This window comes from Elgaria multicarinata, chromosome 3, assembly GCF_023053635.1.
Source record: "Elgaria multicarinata webbii isolate HBS135686 ecotype San Diego chromosome 3, rElgMul1.1.pri, whole genome shotgun sequence".
NCBI lineage: Eukaryota > Metazoa > Chordata > Lepidosauria > Squamata > Anguidae > Elgaria > Elgaria multicarinata.
The window spans coordinates 86,083,230-86,103,866 of record NC_086173.1 but is presented as its reverse complement, the minus strand read 5'-3'; the positions used below and the strand labels follow the sequence as shown (position 1 = coordinate 86,103,866).

General features: G+C 38.7%; 1 protein-coding gene across 2 annotated transcripts in view; it reads left to right on the top strand.

Annotated features, from left to right (window-relative positions):
- The window catches only part of FAM13B (family with sequence similarity 13 member B), a 64,342-nt gene extending 47,087 nt beyond the window's left edge, over positions 1-17,255 (top strand). For both annotated transcript variants that reach the window (XM_063120792.1, XM_063120793.1), the window contains 9 exons: positions 3,023-3,155; positions 4,491-4,572; positions 4,791-5,020; positions 5,459-5,542; positions 8,096-8,191; positions 8,899-8,982; positions 9,207-9,382; positions 10,310-10,411; positions 14,884-17,255. In XM_063120792.1, the coding sequence (XP_062976862.1) occupies positions 3,023-3,155; positions 4,491-4,572; positions 4,791-5,020; positions 5,459-5,542; positions 8,096-8,191; positions 8,899-8,982; positions 9,207-9,382; positions 10,310-10,411; positions 14,884-15,001 (1,105 nt within the window). In that variant the 3' untranslated portion in view covers positions 15,002-17,255. The remainder of the gene's footprint in view (positions 1-3,022; positions 3,156-4,490; positions 4,573-4,790; positions 5,021-5,458; positions 5,543-8,095; positions 8,192-8,898; positions 8,983-9,206; positions 9,383-10,309; positions 10,412-14,883) is intronic.
- The last annotated feature ends 3,382 nt before the right edge of the window (positions 17,256-20,637 follow it).

The following is a 20,637-nucleotide window of genomic DNA, read 5'->3' as shown; positions in this document are numbered from 1 at the left end:
TGTTTGTTTGTGGCAGACATGAAAGTACTAAGAAGAAAGGTGCTTGCTTCATGTCCTTCAGGCATGCACACAAGACAAAACTTTGCCCCTAGAATGGACTGATGAGGGTACCAGCTTCCTGGCTTGAAGTGTAAAACGTTGTTCTGCATAAGGACAGAATCTTGGTGTGAGCATTCATAGAGCACCAGTTAAGAGTAAGTAACCTGTTCATATTCATTCTGTTACTCCATATTATAGACAGCAACCAATCTAATTTCTTTTCAGATCATACTTGTTCTTTATAAAGTCAAAATTCCAAAGAATTTGGTACTCTTAGGTAGCCAATTTTCATTCAATATCTAATAGTGTTCATTCTCCGAATGGCTATATTCAGAATAAGTGTGACTGAAAAGGTATGTAATAGTCTGAAGTCTATCAGCTGGGCAGCCAAAATGTTTTTGGACCCCTTAGGACAATTTACTTGTAGACTCCCACCATTTGTTTCAGGGGAGTATTAATACTTGTTTCCACTGAAACTGACAAACACACCCCTTTAACACCCTATTCAGACTACGTATCTGGTCCTTTGTTTTGTAATAATGGTAACTTATTTGTGATGAAGTTATTTGCAAAGAAATTTATCTAGAAAAGAACACAAAGTTAGTAGGTAGCCTTCCTTCATTTTATGATTTACGTAGTAATATTCTTAGGGGAAGAGGAAAGAGAAATCAGTTTCAAGACATGAAAAGCTCTTTCCAGAATCTTCTTACACTTGTATTTGCCTGCAACTGAATTCAGATTATAGGAAGAGTGAGAATTGAGCATTCACTACCCTCTGTTTGACTTTACTGCAGCCTGCATTCATTATTAATTTACTGGAACTAGCATTCATTCTTACAAGTAAGATATATGCACTGAATGTGTTTCATCCATTGGCTGCTTTGAAATGTAATTGTGAGTCTCAGGTCAACATAATAGGAATTTTCTGTAGGAGAATTCTTGCATAGACCTTTCAAGATCATAAACTGAATTGTCTTACTGTCTAAGGCAGAGATGGGCATTTGACAAGCCTGTCTTGGTCTCGAATCCATGGTCCAAGGACTTTAAATCCAGCTATAACGTAAAGGAGAACACTAGCGTGCCTAGGATAGCATGATGCTAGATGCTAGACAGCCCCAGCTGTTTTGGACTTGCATCACATTCAGTAGCTTCCAAATCTGCGGGAGGGAGGTGTTGGGTAGTTCAAAATATAGTTCTATGAATGGCAGATAAGGCCATCTTGTTGGGAGTGTACTATTATTTTTATTTTCAACTGTTTTCTGGCATGTGCAGGGTTTTTTGTGTGCTTTTTCTTATTACTTTGTGGCAGGTTATTATTACTCTCTAGCAGATGAACACTAAAATATCAAACAGATATCATAGGAAATGTCAAACCGATATCATAGGAACTAACGTCTTTGTTTTGTTAACATTCATACTGCTTCCAAAGAGGCAAGGCAATGCAGAAGAATATTGAGAATTAGCAAAGTGCATTAGAGAGAATTGCATATTCTGGAGAGAGAAATCCCATTTTCAGAATACCTAATAAGAAAATAGAGATGGTATATATTTAAAGGATTAGTATCTTCATAGTTCTGAGATGGGTAGCGTTTGCTTTAGTTGGCATTTGTTGATTCTTTTCTTGCAGTCCATTCTCCCTCTCCCTATTTTTATGAACTTCCAATGTCTTCACTTCTGTGTGTGCTTGTAGAATTGGAAATAGAAAAGAGGTATTATTTTCTTTTGGAATCATGATTAGCGTAACATTCAAAGGGTAACTTAGTCCAAAAAGAAACAAAAGAGGAATAAATTGTTGACAACACTGAAGTAAAATCTGGAACTAGATGAAACTGTTCCCCTTTCAAATATACAGAAATTCCAATGTGGGGGTTACAAAGTGCTTACAAATGAAGTTATCTCCATCTGTAATAAGTAAAATAAAGTGCAGCTAGAATTACAGAGGAAGTGGTGACAGAAGTAACATTTTCTTGTCAGCTATCTTTGTTGTGGAATATTTTTAGATATATTGTGAATATGCAATGTATAGAAAGCTCAAATTTTGTGGCATCTACTGACCTTCGAGAAAAAGGAGAAATCTAGCAGGGGGAATTAGCATTGCAAGGGTGACACAAAGTCTTTAGACTTTGTGTTTGCTTTCAGCTTGAATAGACACTAACTCTTAGAAAGCCTTTCTGTAGTTTGACCCTAAAGAGAGCATTTCATATGCTCTTTGAAATGGGAAGGCTGTCTGCTGAAAGTCATGTCTACAAGGAGGAAGGAAACACAGTGCATGGAGGAAAAGGCGTGGGCGTTCTGTGAAGCTATCTCAGCAACATTGTGCTCATGCTCCAGTTTGATTTCGAGTTCCATACATAGAATACAGCATTAACATCTTACAGGAGCTGTTAGTCTTGAAATTGAATTGTTAGCCTTCAACTGAAGCAAATTACATAAAAATACTATTGTGAAAATATCAGTAGAAGTGAACCTTGAAACTTTTGTTCCACTTCTCGCTGCATTATATACAATTTTTGTATTAATGAGATTGACATGGTATCGGAGAGAGAAAGGATGTATATTCTGCTGTTGCTTTTACACGTCAGATACTTTTTAAAGCTGTAGTGTGAAAGAGGTATGCTTTTTCCCATAGAGAAGGGTTTGCCAATGGTTTAATAGTTTTTTAGATGTTATGGTTTACAGCTTTTGGAAGAAATCAATCATCTTGTGGCAAGAGGAAGGGGTGGCTCTTATCAGTGACTCAAGCACTTGACTGACAGCTTTTTCACCTGCCATGTTCTCATCTGAGCAAAATACAACTTTATAGTGAGGATTAGTGACAATGTTGTGTGAGAGGAGAAGTTAACAGGTGAGACTATTTTTGTTCTGTTTGCTCCATGGGCTTTGTGATGGAAATGTATACCTGCTTGCTGTTTGTTTTGTTTTAGCTGTTTTATAATATGTGTATGAAGCATCTCAAATCTCTCCCACCTTTTTTTAAATTCAGAACTCGAAGAGCATCCTTTAGTAGTTCTAAGGATGACAGAAGAGAAGAAAAGACTCCTTATCAACGAGTCAAAAAGTTGCAGAAAAAAATAAGGCAATTTGAGGAGCAATTCGAAAAAGACAAAAACTTCAAGGTCAGCTATTTTATTGCACACTGTTATCTAGCTAGCATACCCAAAACATTTGATCTTCCAGCTGTGGCACTTTTATACTTTCCATCAACCTATTTTCTTCTCTAACCAAAACGTCCTAGAGGTTTTCTTCCTTACTGAATTATTACATAAGAATTAATATATGTGGACTGTCTGTCAATCTGTGCAGTCAGCATCATTCTTAGAGGGGAACTCATTGACCAGAAAGCAGGGTGAACTAGTATTCTCTCCTTTTCATTTATTCTTTGGATGGGATTAAATTTCTGTTATTTCACTCTGCTTATAATTCCTATTTGGTTGTCGTGTGTGTGTCTGTGTATCTTTTTTGTCAGACAGTAGAATTGCATACTACTTAGGCTGCTAGATGACAAAATTGGGCAAATAAACATTTTCTTCTTAGATGAAAAGGAAAGCCACAATCTTGAAGTTTATGCTATTGAATCTGTACATTTATTCATGAACATTTATTACTTGGAATGCAATCTCAGTCTTTTCCAACTAAGCAATTTTGGGTACAAATCCTCATCTACTGAAGTTGGCAAAATAATCTGCACACAAAACACACTTCTTAATAATACATTCACTATCACTACAATGTCTAGGATCTTCCATCTAATTTCTGCTATATGACTAGAAAGTAAAAGTGAAATAATGATGTGAAAAATGAGAATGTTGGTGGATAATAGCTAGTTTAGATTGTGTGTTTGTGTATTCCCACTTTTCGTCCAAGGACTTCAGGATAGAAAACATGACAGTTATTTCTGTGCATCCTAACAAACACTGTGTGAGGTTGGCCTGAGAGAATGACTGGCTGAAAATAACATAGTGAGCTTCATACCTGATCAGGGAATTAAGCACTACTACACCACACTGGCTCTCTCAGGTTTTTCTTTTTCTTTTTTTTAAGCTCTCCCCCAAGAAGTAGCTATGGAGTCTTCTCCCTCAGGCCCAGTTCTTTCCACTGTAAGCTTGATTGTCATAATCTGTATAGAGTGCTTACGCCCATCACAGCACTTAACCATGATGCCATCTACACATGGCGAGGAGATTCATAACTAATCTTGTCTGTTTCACAAGAGTAACAGCTTCTGAGTGTGTTGCAACCTCCTCCTTATCTCCATCCAATTATCATGGCAACTGGCTGAGTTGGAGGAATTAAGATTTGTGGCCAGTGAAATTGCATGCTAGGCTGTTTTAAAAACCAAGGGCCAGTTTTTGCTGCTGTTGCTGATTTTGTCCAGCAAGGGGCATGGAAGTCTTTCTTTTCCAGTAGCAAAGCCATTAAAGCATACTAATGTTATACATATCTCCTTGCAGCCCTCATATTCTGATATTGCAGCAAACCCAAAGGTTTTAAAATGGATGACAGAGCTTACCAAATTGAAAAAGCAAATAAAAGGTAAGAGATTTGTGTTCATTTCTCAAACAGCTACAGTTTATGCATATTTCTGTAGCCTTCATTTGAGAGAAATAATATCTGAATCTTGACCTACTTTCCTAAAACACACATTAGATAAGGATGAGAATCCTCCTCATTTTTGTTTTGACTCAGGTAATTTAACAGTAATAATTGAAAAGTGACTCTTAGTTTGGGTTTGTAATTTTTATGAAATATAGATGCAAAGCACAAAAGCTCAGATGGAGAATTCATACCTCAGACACGTCCACGAAGTAACACTCTTCCAAAAAGCTTTGGCTCATCTCTGGATCATGAAGATGAAGAAAATGAAGATGATCCACGGGGTGTGCAGAAAGAGAAGAAGCCTACCAAGGAGGTCACTGTTGAACTAATTTTTAAAAGGCTGAAGGAAAAACGAATTGAAAGATGCTTACCAGAAGATGTAAAGGTAAGTATTGTTTGTATTGTGCCTGAAGAAGAAATGGAAATACTCCTGTCATTTTATGACACTTTTTAATTTCCTGGTACAGCATGCAATCACTGGCATAGTAATGTCCCACTGTTCATTAAATTTGTAGGTAGAAACATTCACAAACTATTGCTCTGCTGCAGTCTCAAACCCACATATGGAGCTCTTCATAAGAAAGGGACTTGCAATTCTATTTGGCATTGGGACATATGAAATGTTTGCTGACAGTTAATTGAACAGAGAAGCCTCCTACAAAAAAGCAACTGTCTGGGCTTGGAACCCTTAGGCGTTTTAGTACCAATATGCAGATCTATTATTCTGTATATCCTTTTAGGCTTTTTTCTTTCAGCTTAAGAAACAAACATGCACTAGATAGTGGACTTTAGGAAAGACACTTGTTTTTCTTTCTCACTGTAGAAAATGACAAAAGACCATCTGTCAGAAGAAAAAACTTCACTTCAGAAAAGTCTCCTGTACTATGAAAGTCAACATGGACGCCCGGTAATATTTTATTTTATTTATTTATTTACAATATTTATATACTGCTCCCTATCTGAGGATTTCGGAGCGGTGAACGAATGGGATAAAAGAATAAAAACATTTAAATTACTTTTCAAAAGAACAGGTACAGATTGAACCACGGCCGGTCATTCCGGGAAAGCTTCTTGGAACAATAAAGTTTTCAGGAGGCGCCGAAAACAATGCAACAGTGGTGCCTGCCTGACCTCCAACGGCAGGGAGTTCCATAAAAAGGGGGCCACCGCACTGAAGGCTCTTCTCCTGTTGGACTCCAGTCCGGCCATAGGTCCATGAGGAACCACCAGGAGAATGCCCTCAGATGACCTCAGAGACCGGGCAGGTTGATAGAGGAGAAGGCGCTGTCTCAGGTATCCTGGTCCCAAGTTGTTTAGGGCTTTGTGCACTAGTACTAGAACCTTAAACCTGGCCCGGTAGCGAATAGCTAGCCAGTGCAGTTCCCTCAGCAGAGGAGTTACATGCTGGAAAGGAGCAGCTCCCAGCAACTGAGCTGCTGCATTCTGTACTAGCTCCAGCTTCTGGAGCAGCTTTAAAGGCAGCCCCACATATTTCATACCTTCCCACCCCCTCACCTGCAATTATTTAAAATACAGTTGACATGATTATGCAAGATCACTGAACACCTGCCCCAGATAGTTATATCTTATGATTCCCAAATGATTCTTAAAATAGAATGCTGATTAAACGGAAGCCATGTTGAAGTCCAAAGAATGAACTGCAAAATAGGACTGAAAGGACAGCAGCTTTCAACACCTTAGTGGATAGAATTCTGATGATTAAACTGTGATTCCTTCTCAAGATAAGATTTTTTTTTTAATGGGTTTGAAACTTATTTTGCGAATTCTGGAGTTGAACTGATATGTAGTTCCAGCATGAAAACACAGAAGCATTTGAAAAAAATGTTAATTTGAGAAGGAATCAAAGTGTGAGTTTGAATTCTGCTGACATTCTATATTATAGTGTCGTTTTAAACTTGTAGTCAAGGACTTTAGGGTTGTAACCAGAATCAGTCATTGGAAATCAGCAAGTGTCTGAAAAATTTGCTACTTTCCTTCCCCACCACCCCATGTATGTCATACAGTGGCATGGGCCGGCTATATGGTACATAAGGGGAAGAGCTGAGGACGTTGCCCATACTTTGATCTAGTATGTTCTGCGGTACAGGGTTGTTAGGAATAAAGGTTGACCACTAGTCAACAACATTATGAGGGAATCTATTTGAATTCTGGGTTTGCCATTGGATTTTGTAATCCCCTCAGTGATTCTCTGGCAAGTTGGAAAATTTGACATATATTACTTATGACCCAACTGATAATTTTATACTGAGCAAGGGCATGCATAGATAAGGAAAATAGGGTGAAGAATTAGAACCATGAACCTTTGCGAGATGTAGTCCTTGAGAAACTTTGGGTGCTTGGGGACCTGAATTAGTCTTGCAAATAGGAAGGGTAAGACCAACATCTCCAGGTGAATGTCTAACACATTAGGCTGCGTCTTGTTTCACTTCCATCCTGTTCTCTACTTTGCCAAAGGGGTAGGATGCAACCGATGTTTGGATCCTCTCTAATCACCAACTGGTTTTGATGTTATGTTCTGGAATAAAGTTGCTGCTTATCATTATCCCAGTACTATGTCAGTGCCTCTTGTTCTGTATGGGTGGAGGAGGCACAACTTATACCCCCCTTCACAGTTACATTGCTAAAAGAAAATTAAAAAGATTGCTTCTATAACAGCCCTCCTTGTTTGACTTCTAAATACTGAGATCCATTGACTATCTCCATTTTAAAATTCTGAAGCGACACCCCATGCTAGGTGCTTAAAGCTTGCTCTAGGCTTCAGAATGTAAATACCAGACTTTTTTCTGTTCTTATTACTGTGTGAAAATTCCTAGAAAGCTATTCACATTGACAAGGCCTAATCTACACCAAACAGGATATTGCAGTATGAAAGTGGTATATGGTATGTGTCAATGGGCCCCAACTGTTGTCAGTGCACTTCGATACCACTATAAAGCAGTAGTGTGGCTCCTGCCTTTTATATACCACTTTCATACTGCAATATCCTGCTTGGTGTAGATGAGGCCTTATAGTTTCTTGCTGTTAGAGCAAAGACACTGTCTTTCTGGGTACTTTGCTTAACCTTAGTTCTCCTGCCTATCTCTGGTGAAACTCTAGGCCAGTCTTTCCCAGCTTCTTGCTTTTTTGTGATGGGAATTGTAGTCCAATACATCTGGAAAGTATTAGATTGGGGATGGCTATTCTAGGCAAATGGGTTACACTCCACAGCTTAGGATAGGAGATAAACTGTAGCAAAGAAGACTTGAGCTACTCTTGACATCACATTCAAGGGGGCTGTTTGCATGTAATGGCACATTAATTAATTCTTTGTTAGAATGTAAATCTAATAATAAACATTACTATAGTGCTTAACAGAGCATGTGATCTTCTTTCTCAATGTTGAAGATAGACCATTTTATTCATTTTCAGCATTAGATGATCCATTTCTTCTTTCTGACAGGTTTCCAGAGAAGAAAGACACATTGTTAAACCCCTCTATGACAGATACAGGCTTGTGAAACAAATGTTAACTCGAGCAAGCATTACTCCTATTCTTGTGAGTAGAGAATCTGTGCTTCATAAATTTTCCAATTGATTGATGTTAACTTAGCTCAACAATGAGTATATACCTTGCTGTGTGTTTCCTTTCTGGAGACATGTTCAAGTCCTTACGCTCAAGATGACTGCTGCAGAGCCAGATAGTAGAGTGTGGGTTAGTGAATTTTTAAAAATTATTAATCCCTTTGTTTTGGATAATAAGTGACTGAATTAGTCCCCGCTGGAGAGTTTTTAGTGTGTCTTTAGCTTGTCAGCTACAGCAAACGTTGTCTATTTCTTTGCCAACATTCATCAATATTGATCTTTGTTTGAAGTGACTATCATTTTTAAAAGTGATGATCTTTCTCTAGACACTTTGTAAAACTTTTATACTTTGGATAGTCTTCATGGTTTTAATGTTTATGAACCGCCCAGAGAGTTTCAGCTATTGGGCGGTATAGAAATGCAATAAATAAAGCTGGACAGCAAATTCATTTGCAATAGCTGGCATTGCAATGTTAGTGGCAGGTAAGATTTAGTGTTCTCACACGCTATGCTAGTAACAAAACCTTAAGATAGATTTTGGCTAGGTTTCAATGTACCGTTTTGCTGACATAGAAAGGCATATAAAATGAAACTCCACTGATATTCTAAAAGTAAATGGAACAAAAACCTAAAGCTATATTATTCTTGTGTCTTATTCAACAACTTGTGATTATATTTTAGGGGTCACCATCAACCAAAAGGCGCAGCCAGATGTTACAACCTATCATAGAAGGAGAAACGGCCCACTTCTTCGATGAAATTAAGGTATTTTGTCTATCCAAAGATGACAATGACCATAACCTGTAAAAGCCATAGTGCACGTGTTCTTAAGTTTAACTGCAGTGACACACCATATTAGACCTCCCCACACGCTAAGCTGCAGGAGAATCTTAAATGTGAATGCAGGTACAGTGTGCATACCACTGGGACTATGGCTAGCTAGTTGGAATACTAAATGCTTGTTTTTCAACTGTTTTATTATTTTGTAGGAGGAAGATGAAGAAGGTAACCTGTCTTCAGAGTTGACTGATCTCCTAAAATCAAATGCCCAAGAAATGCGCTCCACTACCACTAGCCCAGTTGAAAACTCAGAATCTGATGTTGAAGAAAGTCAAGAGAAATTGACTCGAGAGCTCCGTCTGTCTAGTACCCGTGCAGCTTCCATGTATGTAAATATGACGACATCAGTGCTAAACAACAAATGTAGAGTTTCATAATCAACATAGCTGCTTAATGTTTTCAACAAATATTTGATGATTGTGATGAGATCTAGGATGGAGGAGGGAAGGGGTTTCATCTTCCCTATGAGGACAGGCTGAAGAAACTTGGAATGTTCAGTGTGGAGAAAAGAAGACTGAGGGGAGACATGTTAGCAGTGTTCAGGTACATAAAAGGGGGAAGATGATCGAGAACTATTTTCCATTGCCACAGAAATTAGGACCCAAAATAATGGGTATACGTTACAGCTACCTAGGTTTCGATTAAATATAAGGGAAAATTTCCTGATGGTAAGATATGTGCAACAGTAGAACAGTCTAACTACCGAGGTTGTGGGTTCTCTGTCTCTGGAAGTTTTTAAGAAGAGGCTGGACAGCCACCTCTCATGGATGGTTTAATTGGTTTTCCTGCACATTGCAGAAGGTTGGAGTAGATGATCCTTGTGATCCCTTTCAGCTCTACAGTACTATGATTCTATAAAATAGACTAGTTTATCAGGTCCACAAAACCATTTCACTTAGCTATTTTCTCTGTCTCAACAGCAAGAGAGCAGTTGAACGCTTTCCCTTGGTTCAAATCAACTTCTGAACAAATGTTGAATTTGTTGACTTTTAAGATGCCTTTTAATAATATGTTGCTTTTAATAATGTATTAGTTTTAAAAGATTTAATTATATGCATTTTTTGGCATTTGCATTTATGTTGTACCCCGCCTCGATCCGGAGGGAGAGGCTGGTAACAAATAAATTTATTATTATTATTATTGTTGTTGTTGTTGTTGTTGTTGTCACTTATTACCTAACATGTGTTACTGCTTCTTTAGTAGATCAGATAGTGATGACGATCCGATATATTTTCTTACAATGTATTTCTAGGCCTGAATTATTGGAGCAACTTTGGAAAGCCAGAGCTGAAAAAAAGAAATTGCGTAAAACATTACGAGAATTTGAAGAAGGGTTTTATCAGCAGAATGGAAGGTCAGTTTAATATACAGAATTGGTTCTCCTAGATGTTCCCTGTTAATGAAAACAATGAGAAGAAAAAGGAAGAAACAATTGTCTGTGTTGAAGACAGTTATGCTAGCAATGTGTTACTGTATATCTTAATTAGCATTAAATAGGATACTGACTAATTCGCAATCACACTTGACAATAATTTTAATTAAAATTCATAGAAATAAAAACAACCAAAACAGCAGCCAAAATGAATAAAATTGATAAAATTGTGTACAAGTTAGATCCCAGTGGGAAACCATTTATCCCAATGCAGCAAGAGGTAACTTAATCAGGTTCTGTGCAAGAGGCTGGAGATTTATGGCACATAGTGCTTGTCAATCAAATTTAAGAATATGTCATTATATTCAGTGGAGAGATAGAGAAATATAACAAATACCTTTCCATGGTGATCAACTACAGCATTATTGGCAAACATATCCCTTTAGCTTTGCTACTACAACAGTGAACAGTGCAGCCTTTTGACACCACTGTTTTTCACATGAAGGAAAAGCTCATGATTATAGGAGTATGACCTAAAGACACTGTAGATCGGGGTGGGGAGGAAATTCGGCCCAAGGATCAGATTCTATTTTGGAAAAGCTTTTGTGGGCTGCAGTCCAGTGGTGAGTGGGCCCCAATTCCATTGCCACCAATTTATATTATTTATTTATTTATTTATTACATTTTTATACCGCCCAATAGCCGAAGCTCTCTGGGCGGTTCACAAAAATTAAAATCATCATAAAACAACCAACAAGTTAAAAATACAAATACAAAATACAATATAAAAAGCACAACCAGGATAAAACCACGCAGCAAAATTGATATAAGGTTAAAATACAGAGTTAAAACAGTATAATTTAAATTTAAGTTAAAATTAAGTGTTAAAATACTGAGTGAATAAAAAGGTCTTCAGCTGGCGACGAAAGGAGTACAGTGTAGGCGCCAGGCGGACCTCTCTGGGGAGCTCATTCCACAACCGAGGTGCCACAGCGGAGAAAGCCCTCCTCCTAGTAGCCACCTGCCTCACTTCCTTTGGCAAGGGCTCACGGAGAAGGGCCCCTGTAGATGATCTTAAGGTCCGGGTAGGTACATATGGGAGGAGGCGTTCCTTCAAATAACCTGGCCCCAAACCGTTTAGGGCTTTAAATGTCAATACCAGCACTTTGAATCGGGCCCGGACCTGGACTGGCAGCCAATGAAGTTGTAAAAGGACTGGCGTAATGTGATCTCGCCAGCCAGTCCCTGTTAGTAAACGGGCTGCCCTGTTTTGTACCAGCTGAAGCTTCCGGACCGTTTTCAAAGGCAGCCCCACGTATAACGCATTGCAGTAATCCAAACGAGAGGTTATCAGAGCATGGATAACTGTAGCTAGGCTATCACTGTCCAGATAAGGGCGCAGTTAGTATATCAGCCTAAGCTGATAAAAGGTGCTCTTTGCCACTGAGTTCACCTGTGCCTCAAGTGACAGTTCTGGATCAAAGAGCACCCCCAAACTACGGACCCGATCCTTTAGGGAGAGTGCAACCCCGTCCAGGACAGGGCAAACATCACCTCGCCGGACAAATGAACCACCCGCTAACAGTACCTCCGTCTTGTCTGGATTGAGTCTCAGTTTGTTAGCCCTCATCCAGTCCATTACCGTGCCCAGGCACTGGTTCAGAACAGTCACTGCCTCACCTGGGTTTGATGAAAAGGAAAGGTAGAGCTGGGTGTCATCCGCATATTGATGACACCTCAGTCCACATCTCCGGATAACCTCCCCCAGCGGCTTCATGTATATGTTAAACAGCATAGGGGATAAAATAGAGCCCTGCGGAACCCCATGGCTTAGGAGCCACGGCACAGAGCAATAATCCCCCAGCACCACCTTCTGGAATCGGCCATCCAAGTAGGAGCGGAACCACTGCAACGCAGTACCTCCAACTCCCAGCTCAGACAACCTATCCAGAAGGATACCATGGTCGATGGTATCGAAGGCCGCTGAGAGGTCCAGGAGAACCAACAGGGTCGCACTCCCCCTGTCTCTCTCCCGACAGAGGTCATCCCACAGGGCGACCAAGGCAGTTTCCGTTCCAAAACCAGGCCTGAAACCCGATTGAAATGGATCTAGATAATCCGTTTCATTCAAGAGTGCCTGGAGTTGTCCTGCAACCAAGCACCTTGCCCAGGAAAGGGATATTAGCCACCGGCCTGTAGTTGTTAACATCTTCCGGGTCCAGATTAGGCTTCTTCAGGAGTGGTCTAATTGCCGCCTCTTTTAAAGAGGCCGGCACCACTCCCTCTCTCAAGGAGGCATTTACAACCTCCTGGACCCAGATAAAAAAATTATTTCATTTTTATAGTGCTCAATAGCCGAGGCTCTCTTATAGTAGCAAGCATCTCTGCTCAGAAGTTAGATTGAGTAGCATGTATACTTACAAGTAAGCAAGCCTCTGCATGAAGCCTATTGCAATGAAGCAAGAAAGAATTACTTAGCAGTTTCAAATCTTATTTCAAACACCAAGCCTCTGTATGTCTACTCAAAAACAATCATGAGGTTCTCCAATTCTGCTCCAAGTGAAATAAGGATAGAGACCTGTGCCTGGCTATGCTATAGATCAGAACATGCAAGGGGTTTCCACTAAACAGTCCGCACAGCTGTGCTCTCACAACACGCACTCCGTTCTAGGGACAGCTTCACAAACCTATGTTTTTCCATGTAATGAACTTTCAGCCAGTAAGACAAAAAAACTGCAGCCTGTAGAAATAATAAATCTGTCCCACAGTAGCGCTAAGGGCTAATTGGGGCAGGACAAAGGCTTGCCACATTCCAATACCCACAAGTACAGCAGAATAGTCTGTCTACTACAGCATATTTATGTTGTTCTTCCTGTCATGCTGTTAAGAGTTGGTAGTGGAGTATGAATGTGAATTTTTAGATAGTCATTTTCAGTTATATGTTGCCCAATACCTATTTTGAGTATGTGCATGTATCTTAATGCTTGTCTGAAGTGCACTTCTTACTACTTGACATTCTAGACATTATTTCTTCTACCTAAATTAAGGAATTCTATTCAAGAATCATACAAAATCTAGAAAAAATAAAATATATAGCTTCAAAATATTTTTCAAAGTATACCTCCTTTTCAGGGCTCTCTCTGTGCAGAACCTTGAGAGATGTTTAACAGGCCAGATTCCAGTAGAACGGCTTTTCTGAACTGAGGACTCTGGACATTTTCTTTTTTTATTTTTAAATCAAATTTAAACAAAGCAGAGCATAATTTTCTGCTGATACAACTGACTGAAAGAGAAGGTCTAACTACTACTACCAAACAAGATGATATTACTTTCATTTCTTCTACCTGAATTACTTTCATTTGCACTTTCCTAATAAAAACATTAACCCTTCAGAGTTTCAACAAGGCTTTACCCATAAAAGGCAGCCTAAGAATAATTTTAAACATTTTTTTTTAAAAAAAGTCATAATCCTTATACATTGTTGTGGCACCAGTTAACTGAAATTTGAACAGTTAACCCAGAGTCCTTTAGTCTCCTGAAGCATCTAGTGTATTATTTTATTCTAGATAACCATTGGTACTACTACATAATATTACTCTTCTCATTGTTGCATACCTGATGCATTTATTTATGCCTCAAAACAAAGTAGCTTAGGCAGGATTCAGTGGTGATCATCAGGGAGTCATCAGCCCCTCCAATTCAATTCTGTAAGTAGCACACACCTCTTGCACAATGGAGATTTCGCCCTTCTGTGGGCAACCCAAACAAGCACGCATAAGGAAACTCCACCGTTCCGTTCCAGAAATAGTATTTCAGTTTGTTTTGGGACTTGCCGACGGAAGCGCTAAATCCCCTTTGTGCAAGCGGTGGGTGCTGTTTGTGCAACAGAACTGGCAGGGTTGATTGATTGTGGAACACTTACATTTCAGAGTTCAGCCTGCTAAATATTGATATTTTTACACCAATTGCAGTGGAATGTGGGCACAATCCTTTGTCCCTCTTAAGTCATTGAAATGAGTTATTTTTTTAAGAAAAACCTCAGTTTTAAAAAAACCCTGGAGAATGTAAGATGAAATGAGCTGCTGAATGTTGCATACTGCAGATATATTTTCTTGTTGCTATCTTAAACTGAATTAAGTCATGCTGTAGAAGGCTGCTACTATCTAGCTAAATGAAAAAATCATGTTCAGAAGCAGTATACTTCTGATTAGTAGGTGCCTTCCATAATGTGAGGTTTGTACCTCTTTAATGAGATACATGATTTGCATGAAACACTTTAAATGAAGCGCTGAAAAAGAACAGGTGAGATTGTAGGATGTGGTGCAGGCAAGGTCACCAATATAGCATGAAATACCACTGGTCTGGATGTATCCCCAATCTATTTCAAACCAACTAAATTGGGCCAGGATCTTTAAAGGTTGTATCTTTTTTTTCTCCCCTCCCTCTGCCCCCAGGAATGTTCAGAAAGAAGATCGCACTCCCATGCTTGATGAGTACAGAGAATACAAGAAAGTTAAAGCCAAACTGCGGCTTCTTGAAGTCCTCATCAGCAAACAAGATCCCTCAAAATAAATATAAATTATGTTTCTTCATAACAGTGAAAGGTTGTTTTCTTATGCTGTCCATAGTACTGTTAGGTGTTCTCTTTTGTCTTGCGCTGTTGAAAGAATGCGTTTTTTGTACACTTTATTATGGTGCCACATTTGAAGGGCAAGTAGGTCCTGTCTAGCGAGCTAATGAAAATCTTAAATTGAGACTGCTCTGTCCAGTGTAATCAAACAGTTTTCTTCTCATGTTTTTTTTTTAATATATATATATATTACAAATGCATCTTGTTCCCAAAAGACTGTAGGACTAGAACCATTCAAAAACTCTGGACCTGCTCACTTTGTTTCATCTGCATTTGTTAGTGTTACACTGAACTTCTCTGTTGCCTTTTTATTATGGGGAACAATGGCAGCAATTTATAACACAACTGTGTTCCTGAACACCAAAACTGAACTGAATGCCTTTCAGAGGACTGCTACGGAATAACTTTGAGTTCAAATGACATTTGTCGTATAATGGTTTATGGTCTGTGGATATTGAAACGTAAAGCTCCTATTTGTTCTTCAGTTTCAGATGACAATGGACAAACCAGAAAGTGACCTTGCTTGTTGTATTTTTAAAACTTGGAAAAAAACAGAACATTTATATCACATATTGCCTACAAGACTTACATTACTGTTAATTTACCAGTTATCAATTTATCGGTCAATGGCAACTTAAGTGTGTGGTCTGAATTAGATAGTGCATCTTACCCTTGAAGGGAAGTGTGTGTTGGTGCTCAGATATGTACAGCCGAGTGGGCTTACGTCAACTCTGCTGTATCTGAAATAAGCTTATCTTATCAAGGGCTAAAATAAATATAATTGTGATCAACATGGTGGACAGAGCCAGTTTTGAAAGAAGTATTTCTGCTATGTCACTGTTGTAGAAATGGGAAGCAAAGTGATTTAATCTTTGTGGCGTTAAGCAGATACATGGTTCTTGCATGATGAAGCTTCAGAACTGAAATATTTTTGGTGGCATTTATTTTGCCTAGTATAGATAACACAACAGCCTTCAATGTGTGTTTTTCTTTAAATGTGCATCATCTGAAGGGTTCTATCCAGTCCTATCATGGACATGATATGTCTGCACATGAAGATAACCATGGGACGGAGTTCCTTTTCACTTTGTCTCCATAGCACACATGCAGGCATTGCATCCCAGGGCTTTCCAAACAACTTGGTGAACTGAGTGCCTCGGTGTGAGCGCTGAGTAGGGAGGAACAGGGCTCTGTTATGGGATCCTTTTGCATGTGACTGCTGCGCCCGTGAGAAGACTGGATTTAGCCCTAAATGTTTAAATTTGCGCCTTCTGAATATCTTTTGTATTGTGGCCATGTTTTTTGCATGTGCCTATTTGCATGTGTTATGAACAGCTAATATCAGCACAGATATTGTTTCTCATTGCTTTCTGAAGACCAAAAAAAAAAATCTTTTGTGAAATGTGGCTAGCGTGTAAACTCATCAGGTTGGTGTGGTAACATGGAATAGATAGAAAGTTTTCAATACTCCATACTTGTCCGTTCGCTATGTCACTTATTTTTCTGTGATTATAGGCATGAAATTTTGAATCCCAACAGAGCACTAAAATGAATTTATATCCTGCTTTGCCTTTTTTTACAACTAGAAGGTTTTTTTAGTGAACTGTAACAAGTTGCAAAGTTGGAAATTAAGCTGGAGATAATTTGTGGCTTTTATTCTGCTCCATTGTGCAATGTACACTTCAGTTACTTTTCTATCAGTATGCAGACACTGGTGCATCCAAACATTGAAACCTATGTGTACTGTATAGTGTTGTACATGAATGTTTTATATACCACATGCAAAATGTCAATATGCACTATTTAAATGTTTTAAATAATATATTCCTCCTTTATAATGCTTAAATCTATATGACTCCAATATTTTTATAAAGTGAGTGATCAGACTGGTTCCACTTCAGAATTAACAGCTGCTTTTGTGTGTGTTATGCAGTGTTTGGCTGTTTGTTCAGTATCGTAGTTAGCATGGCATCAGTTATGCTAAGAGTGTGTGTTGTGCCATCCTTATTGAGCAATAAATGGTAGTGTTAGGCATTTTGTGATATAACATAGTTTTACTTTGGTATAAGTAAAAACTATATGTGGATATATAGATATATAAATATATATAAATAAACCAGATATAAATGATTGCTATGTCTGGCATTTCATTGTATAGATTTTTATAATAAAAGGATCTTTTATTGTCATACTCCATTGTGTGTTTGTATTGTGTATTCATTTCCCTCCTCTAAACAACTCTTGGACTTTAAGCAAGATCCTAACAGTGTTAGTTTTTCATTTTTTTAAAACCCCATCTGCTGTAGTCCAATTCTACTGCTGTTTAGCTTTAATTTGTAGTTATGTTTTACAAAGAATCCCAACTTGTCGTAGTTCTAGGTTAGCATGTACTTAATTTTTATCTTTAAAAGCTGCTTTGAAAACTTAATATGGAAAAGAAGTTTATAAATATAAATATGCTCATGCATGCTCTCCTAAATTTTATGATGCTGCCCACTAAAAACACAGCCTACTGTATTGTGTTTGCAGAAGGTACAGCAAGGTTATCTTTGTGTCCTTTTCACAGCATCTGAATATATTAATGCTTTTAAATTACGCTAGAGTGTTAGATCTTCTGCGTGATGCAGGCCTACATTTTAGCATGGCGAAGCACTTTTCCAAACATCTCATAACTTTTCTAATATTCTATACCAGATACAATATGAAGAAAAAATACTAGTTTGCTGCTGGTTACTTTATAAAAGATTTGTGCCATACTATTGTGTATTTGCTTAGTTTTTTGCTATATCATCTGAAAATGATGCTACTAGAGTTAATTCACCTGTAAATATTAAAGATCAATAATATTAAAGCTCACATTGTAGCAGTGGATTTCTTGATAGTCCATAGCCACTCCAAAGTGTGTGTGAAGCTGTAAACAGTGTATTTGTCCTTTCCCCCTTCTTACAAGAGTTTTTATTAAAACTGCAGGAGCAACAATGATATCCGTGCTGCCAGCTCCAGTGCAATCTTACAGTAATTCAGCAAGGGAAAATGTTAAACCATTTGTTTTAAGTGGCTTTTAGTTTTAAGAGAAGATAAATTCCTGCCCAGATCACAACTCACGAAGCAGGTCTGAAAGCTGCACATCCCTTTTTCTTTGGGTCAGGCGTCAGTATAATTATTACACCATGTAATCTAGGGTCTCCACTGATTTCAGTCAACTGCCTTATCACAATGTGAGGTTCAACCTTTGCTTTAGAAAGCCATCAAAGTCTCAGCCATATATATCCTACAGTGCCCTTTTCCTATTATCAGGCTGTGTGTATTCTGCAAACATGCCATGCAAGCACAGAAATTAGTATTAAGTACAGGATTCAGCATCCTTAAAATCTCAGCTTCAGTCGTATGTGCAATAAGCTGAACATTTCAGAAGCAAAGTTGAGAAGATTTCCAGTGGGCAGGCTTCAGTGCACTGCCTCAATATTCCTATCCTGCAGAAACTAAAGTGCTCCAATAATGCATTCAAGCACTTTGCACCTTTCCTGAGCATAACATTATTTGCAGAAGTATTTCAACTATCACTGAGCACATTCCTCTACAGCATGCTGCTAAACTGCAATATTTGACTTCCTACTTGGTACAATATGTTCATAGCCCTGTACGAACATGTTTTGTTTTGTTGACTTCAAACGGCTTTACACTTGGTTCCATTGTCTCAGAAGATTAATTTCCGTCCATGAATAATGTTGCTTTCATAAGTTCACCTCTTCCAACCTGCTTCAGGAAGTCTTTTTGGAGGGTGCTGTTGCACTCCTGCCCTGCTTGTGGGTTTTGCATGGGCAGCTAGTTGGGCACTGTGTAAACAGAATGCTGGACTAGACGGACCCTTGGTCTGATCCAGCATGGCTCTTATGTTCTTATCATTTGTCCAGCACACCCACAGGCTATGATGATACCTGAACAAGTAGCAAAAAAATATGGATATGGGTCATTCCAGTTGCGTTGCAACTTTTACTAATGGAACCATGTTTGAAGACATTGCCCTAGTTCACACACAGTGACAACCTAGGAGTTGTTTGAATCATGGGTTGCTGGGTCCAAGCACGCTGCCTCCTTTGTGCTCACCACTTCCACTTTACTAAACAACCCAAAAATACCCCATTACTGGGATGTTAGTTGTGACACCAAAGCTGGCATTCTGGGTTGTTTTAACCCATGGTTTGTTCCTGGGTTATTTAGCAAAGGGAGTGCAAAATGGAAGTGGAGAACAGGCGGGAGACAGCAATGTTCCAGCCAATTTATGGGTTGTTTAAGCCGTGAATTGGCATAATGTGCAACTAGATCACTGTGATTGCAGCATTTGTCCATAGGCAATAATTCCTAAGAAATCTCCCTAAAAATCACGTATTTACAAAACATTCTGTAGTAATTGCACTTACTATGAACTAAATTCCTGGGCTTGATAAAACCTTAAAACATCTGCAGGTAGATTGCCTTCTCTGCCTTGGAAGGTTTCTTTCAATCTTTTCAAATAGTCTCTTTAATACAAAAAGTCTACTTTAATTTTAATTTTTGTGAACTACCCAGAGACCTTCAGCTATTATGTGGTAAAGAAATGCAATAAATAAATAAATATAACATATACAAAACTAAAATACTTTATTTAGTTTCCCATGACATTTGACAGCATTGTGTGGTGTTAACATACCCAATCTTTCCTTGCAAAACATTTCTCTTTAGCATTCGTGAAGGGATTCCTGCTCCCAGCACTTCCAAAATCAAAGTTTTGTTATTTGTCCCTTCTGTCCTCTAAATAATGAAGAGAAAAAGTAATTAACACATTTCTGCCCATTGCCCTTTTAGAACACTCTGTGGTGTTCAGGAAGTCAACTTGCACCATTTTGTGTTCATGATTTGCGGGGTGATATCTTAGGATATCTTAGGGGGATATCTTAGCTGGGGAAGGAAATACAGTGCTCTTCGTTCCTTTCAAAGCTTGAACTCTTTATGGATGGTGGCCTGTACACACTGTACAAACGTAGGGAATTGGTATCATATTTAGCATGGGGCTCCATTTAAATACATCCAGTGCTGCCCCTCAGATACAGAGAGATACACCTAATTGTGTGTTCTCATATGCTTTAATTGCACTGAAAGCTGCTGCCACATCCAATATTTGGGTACTGAAATTAACACGTTGGATCTAGTTTTAGTCGGAGTAGACCCATTGAAATCAACACGACTTATGACTACAAGTACTACTGATTTAATGGGCCCACTCTTAAGTATGCCTAGATCTTGATACAAACGACTATCTCCTGCTTTGAACCATTTGTCTTAAAAATACCCCAAAGACAAAAAGACTTATTACTTATACTGGGGCACAATGATGCAGAGCTGTGCTACTGCTCCTGTCTCTGGGATGACTCAGCCTTCACCAAACAAACCCTTTTGTGGCACATCAGAAATCAAATAATGCTGATGTAGTAGCAGCACTAAGAGAAAGATGTATGCCTGTTGTTGTGACTACTGTTTCAGTCCAGCCTCTCACAGGGCTGGTCCCCAGTTGTAAAATTAGTCCTCACCACTCACTATT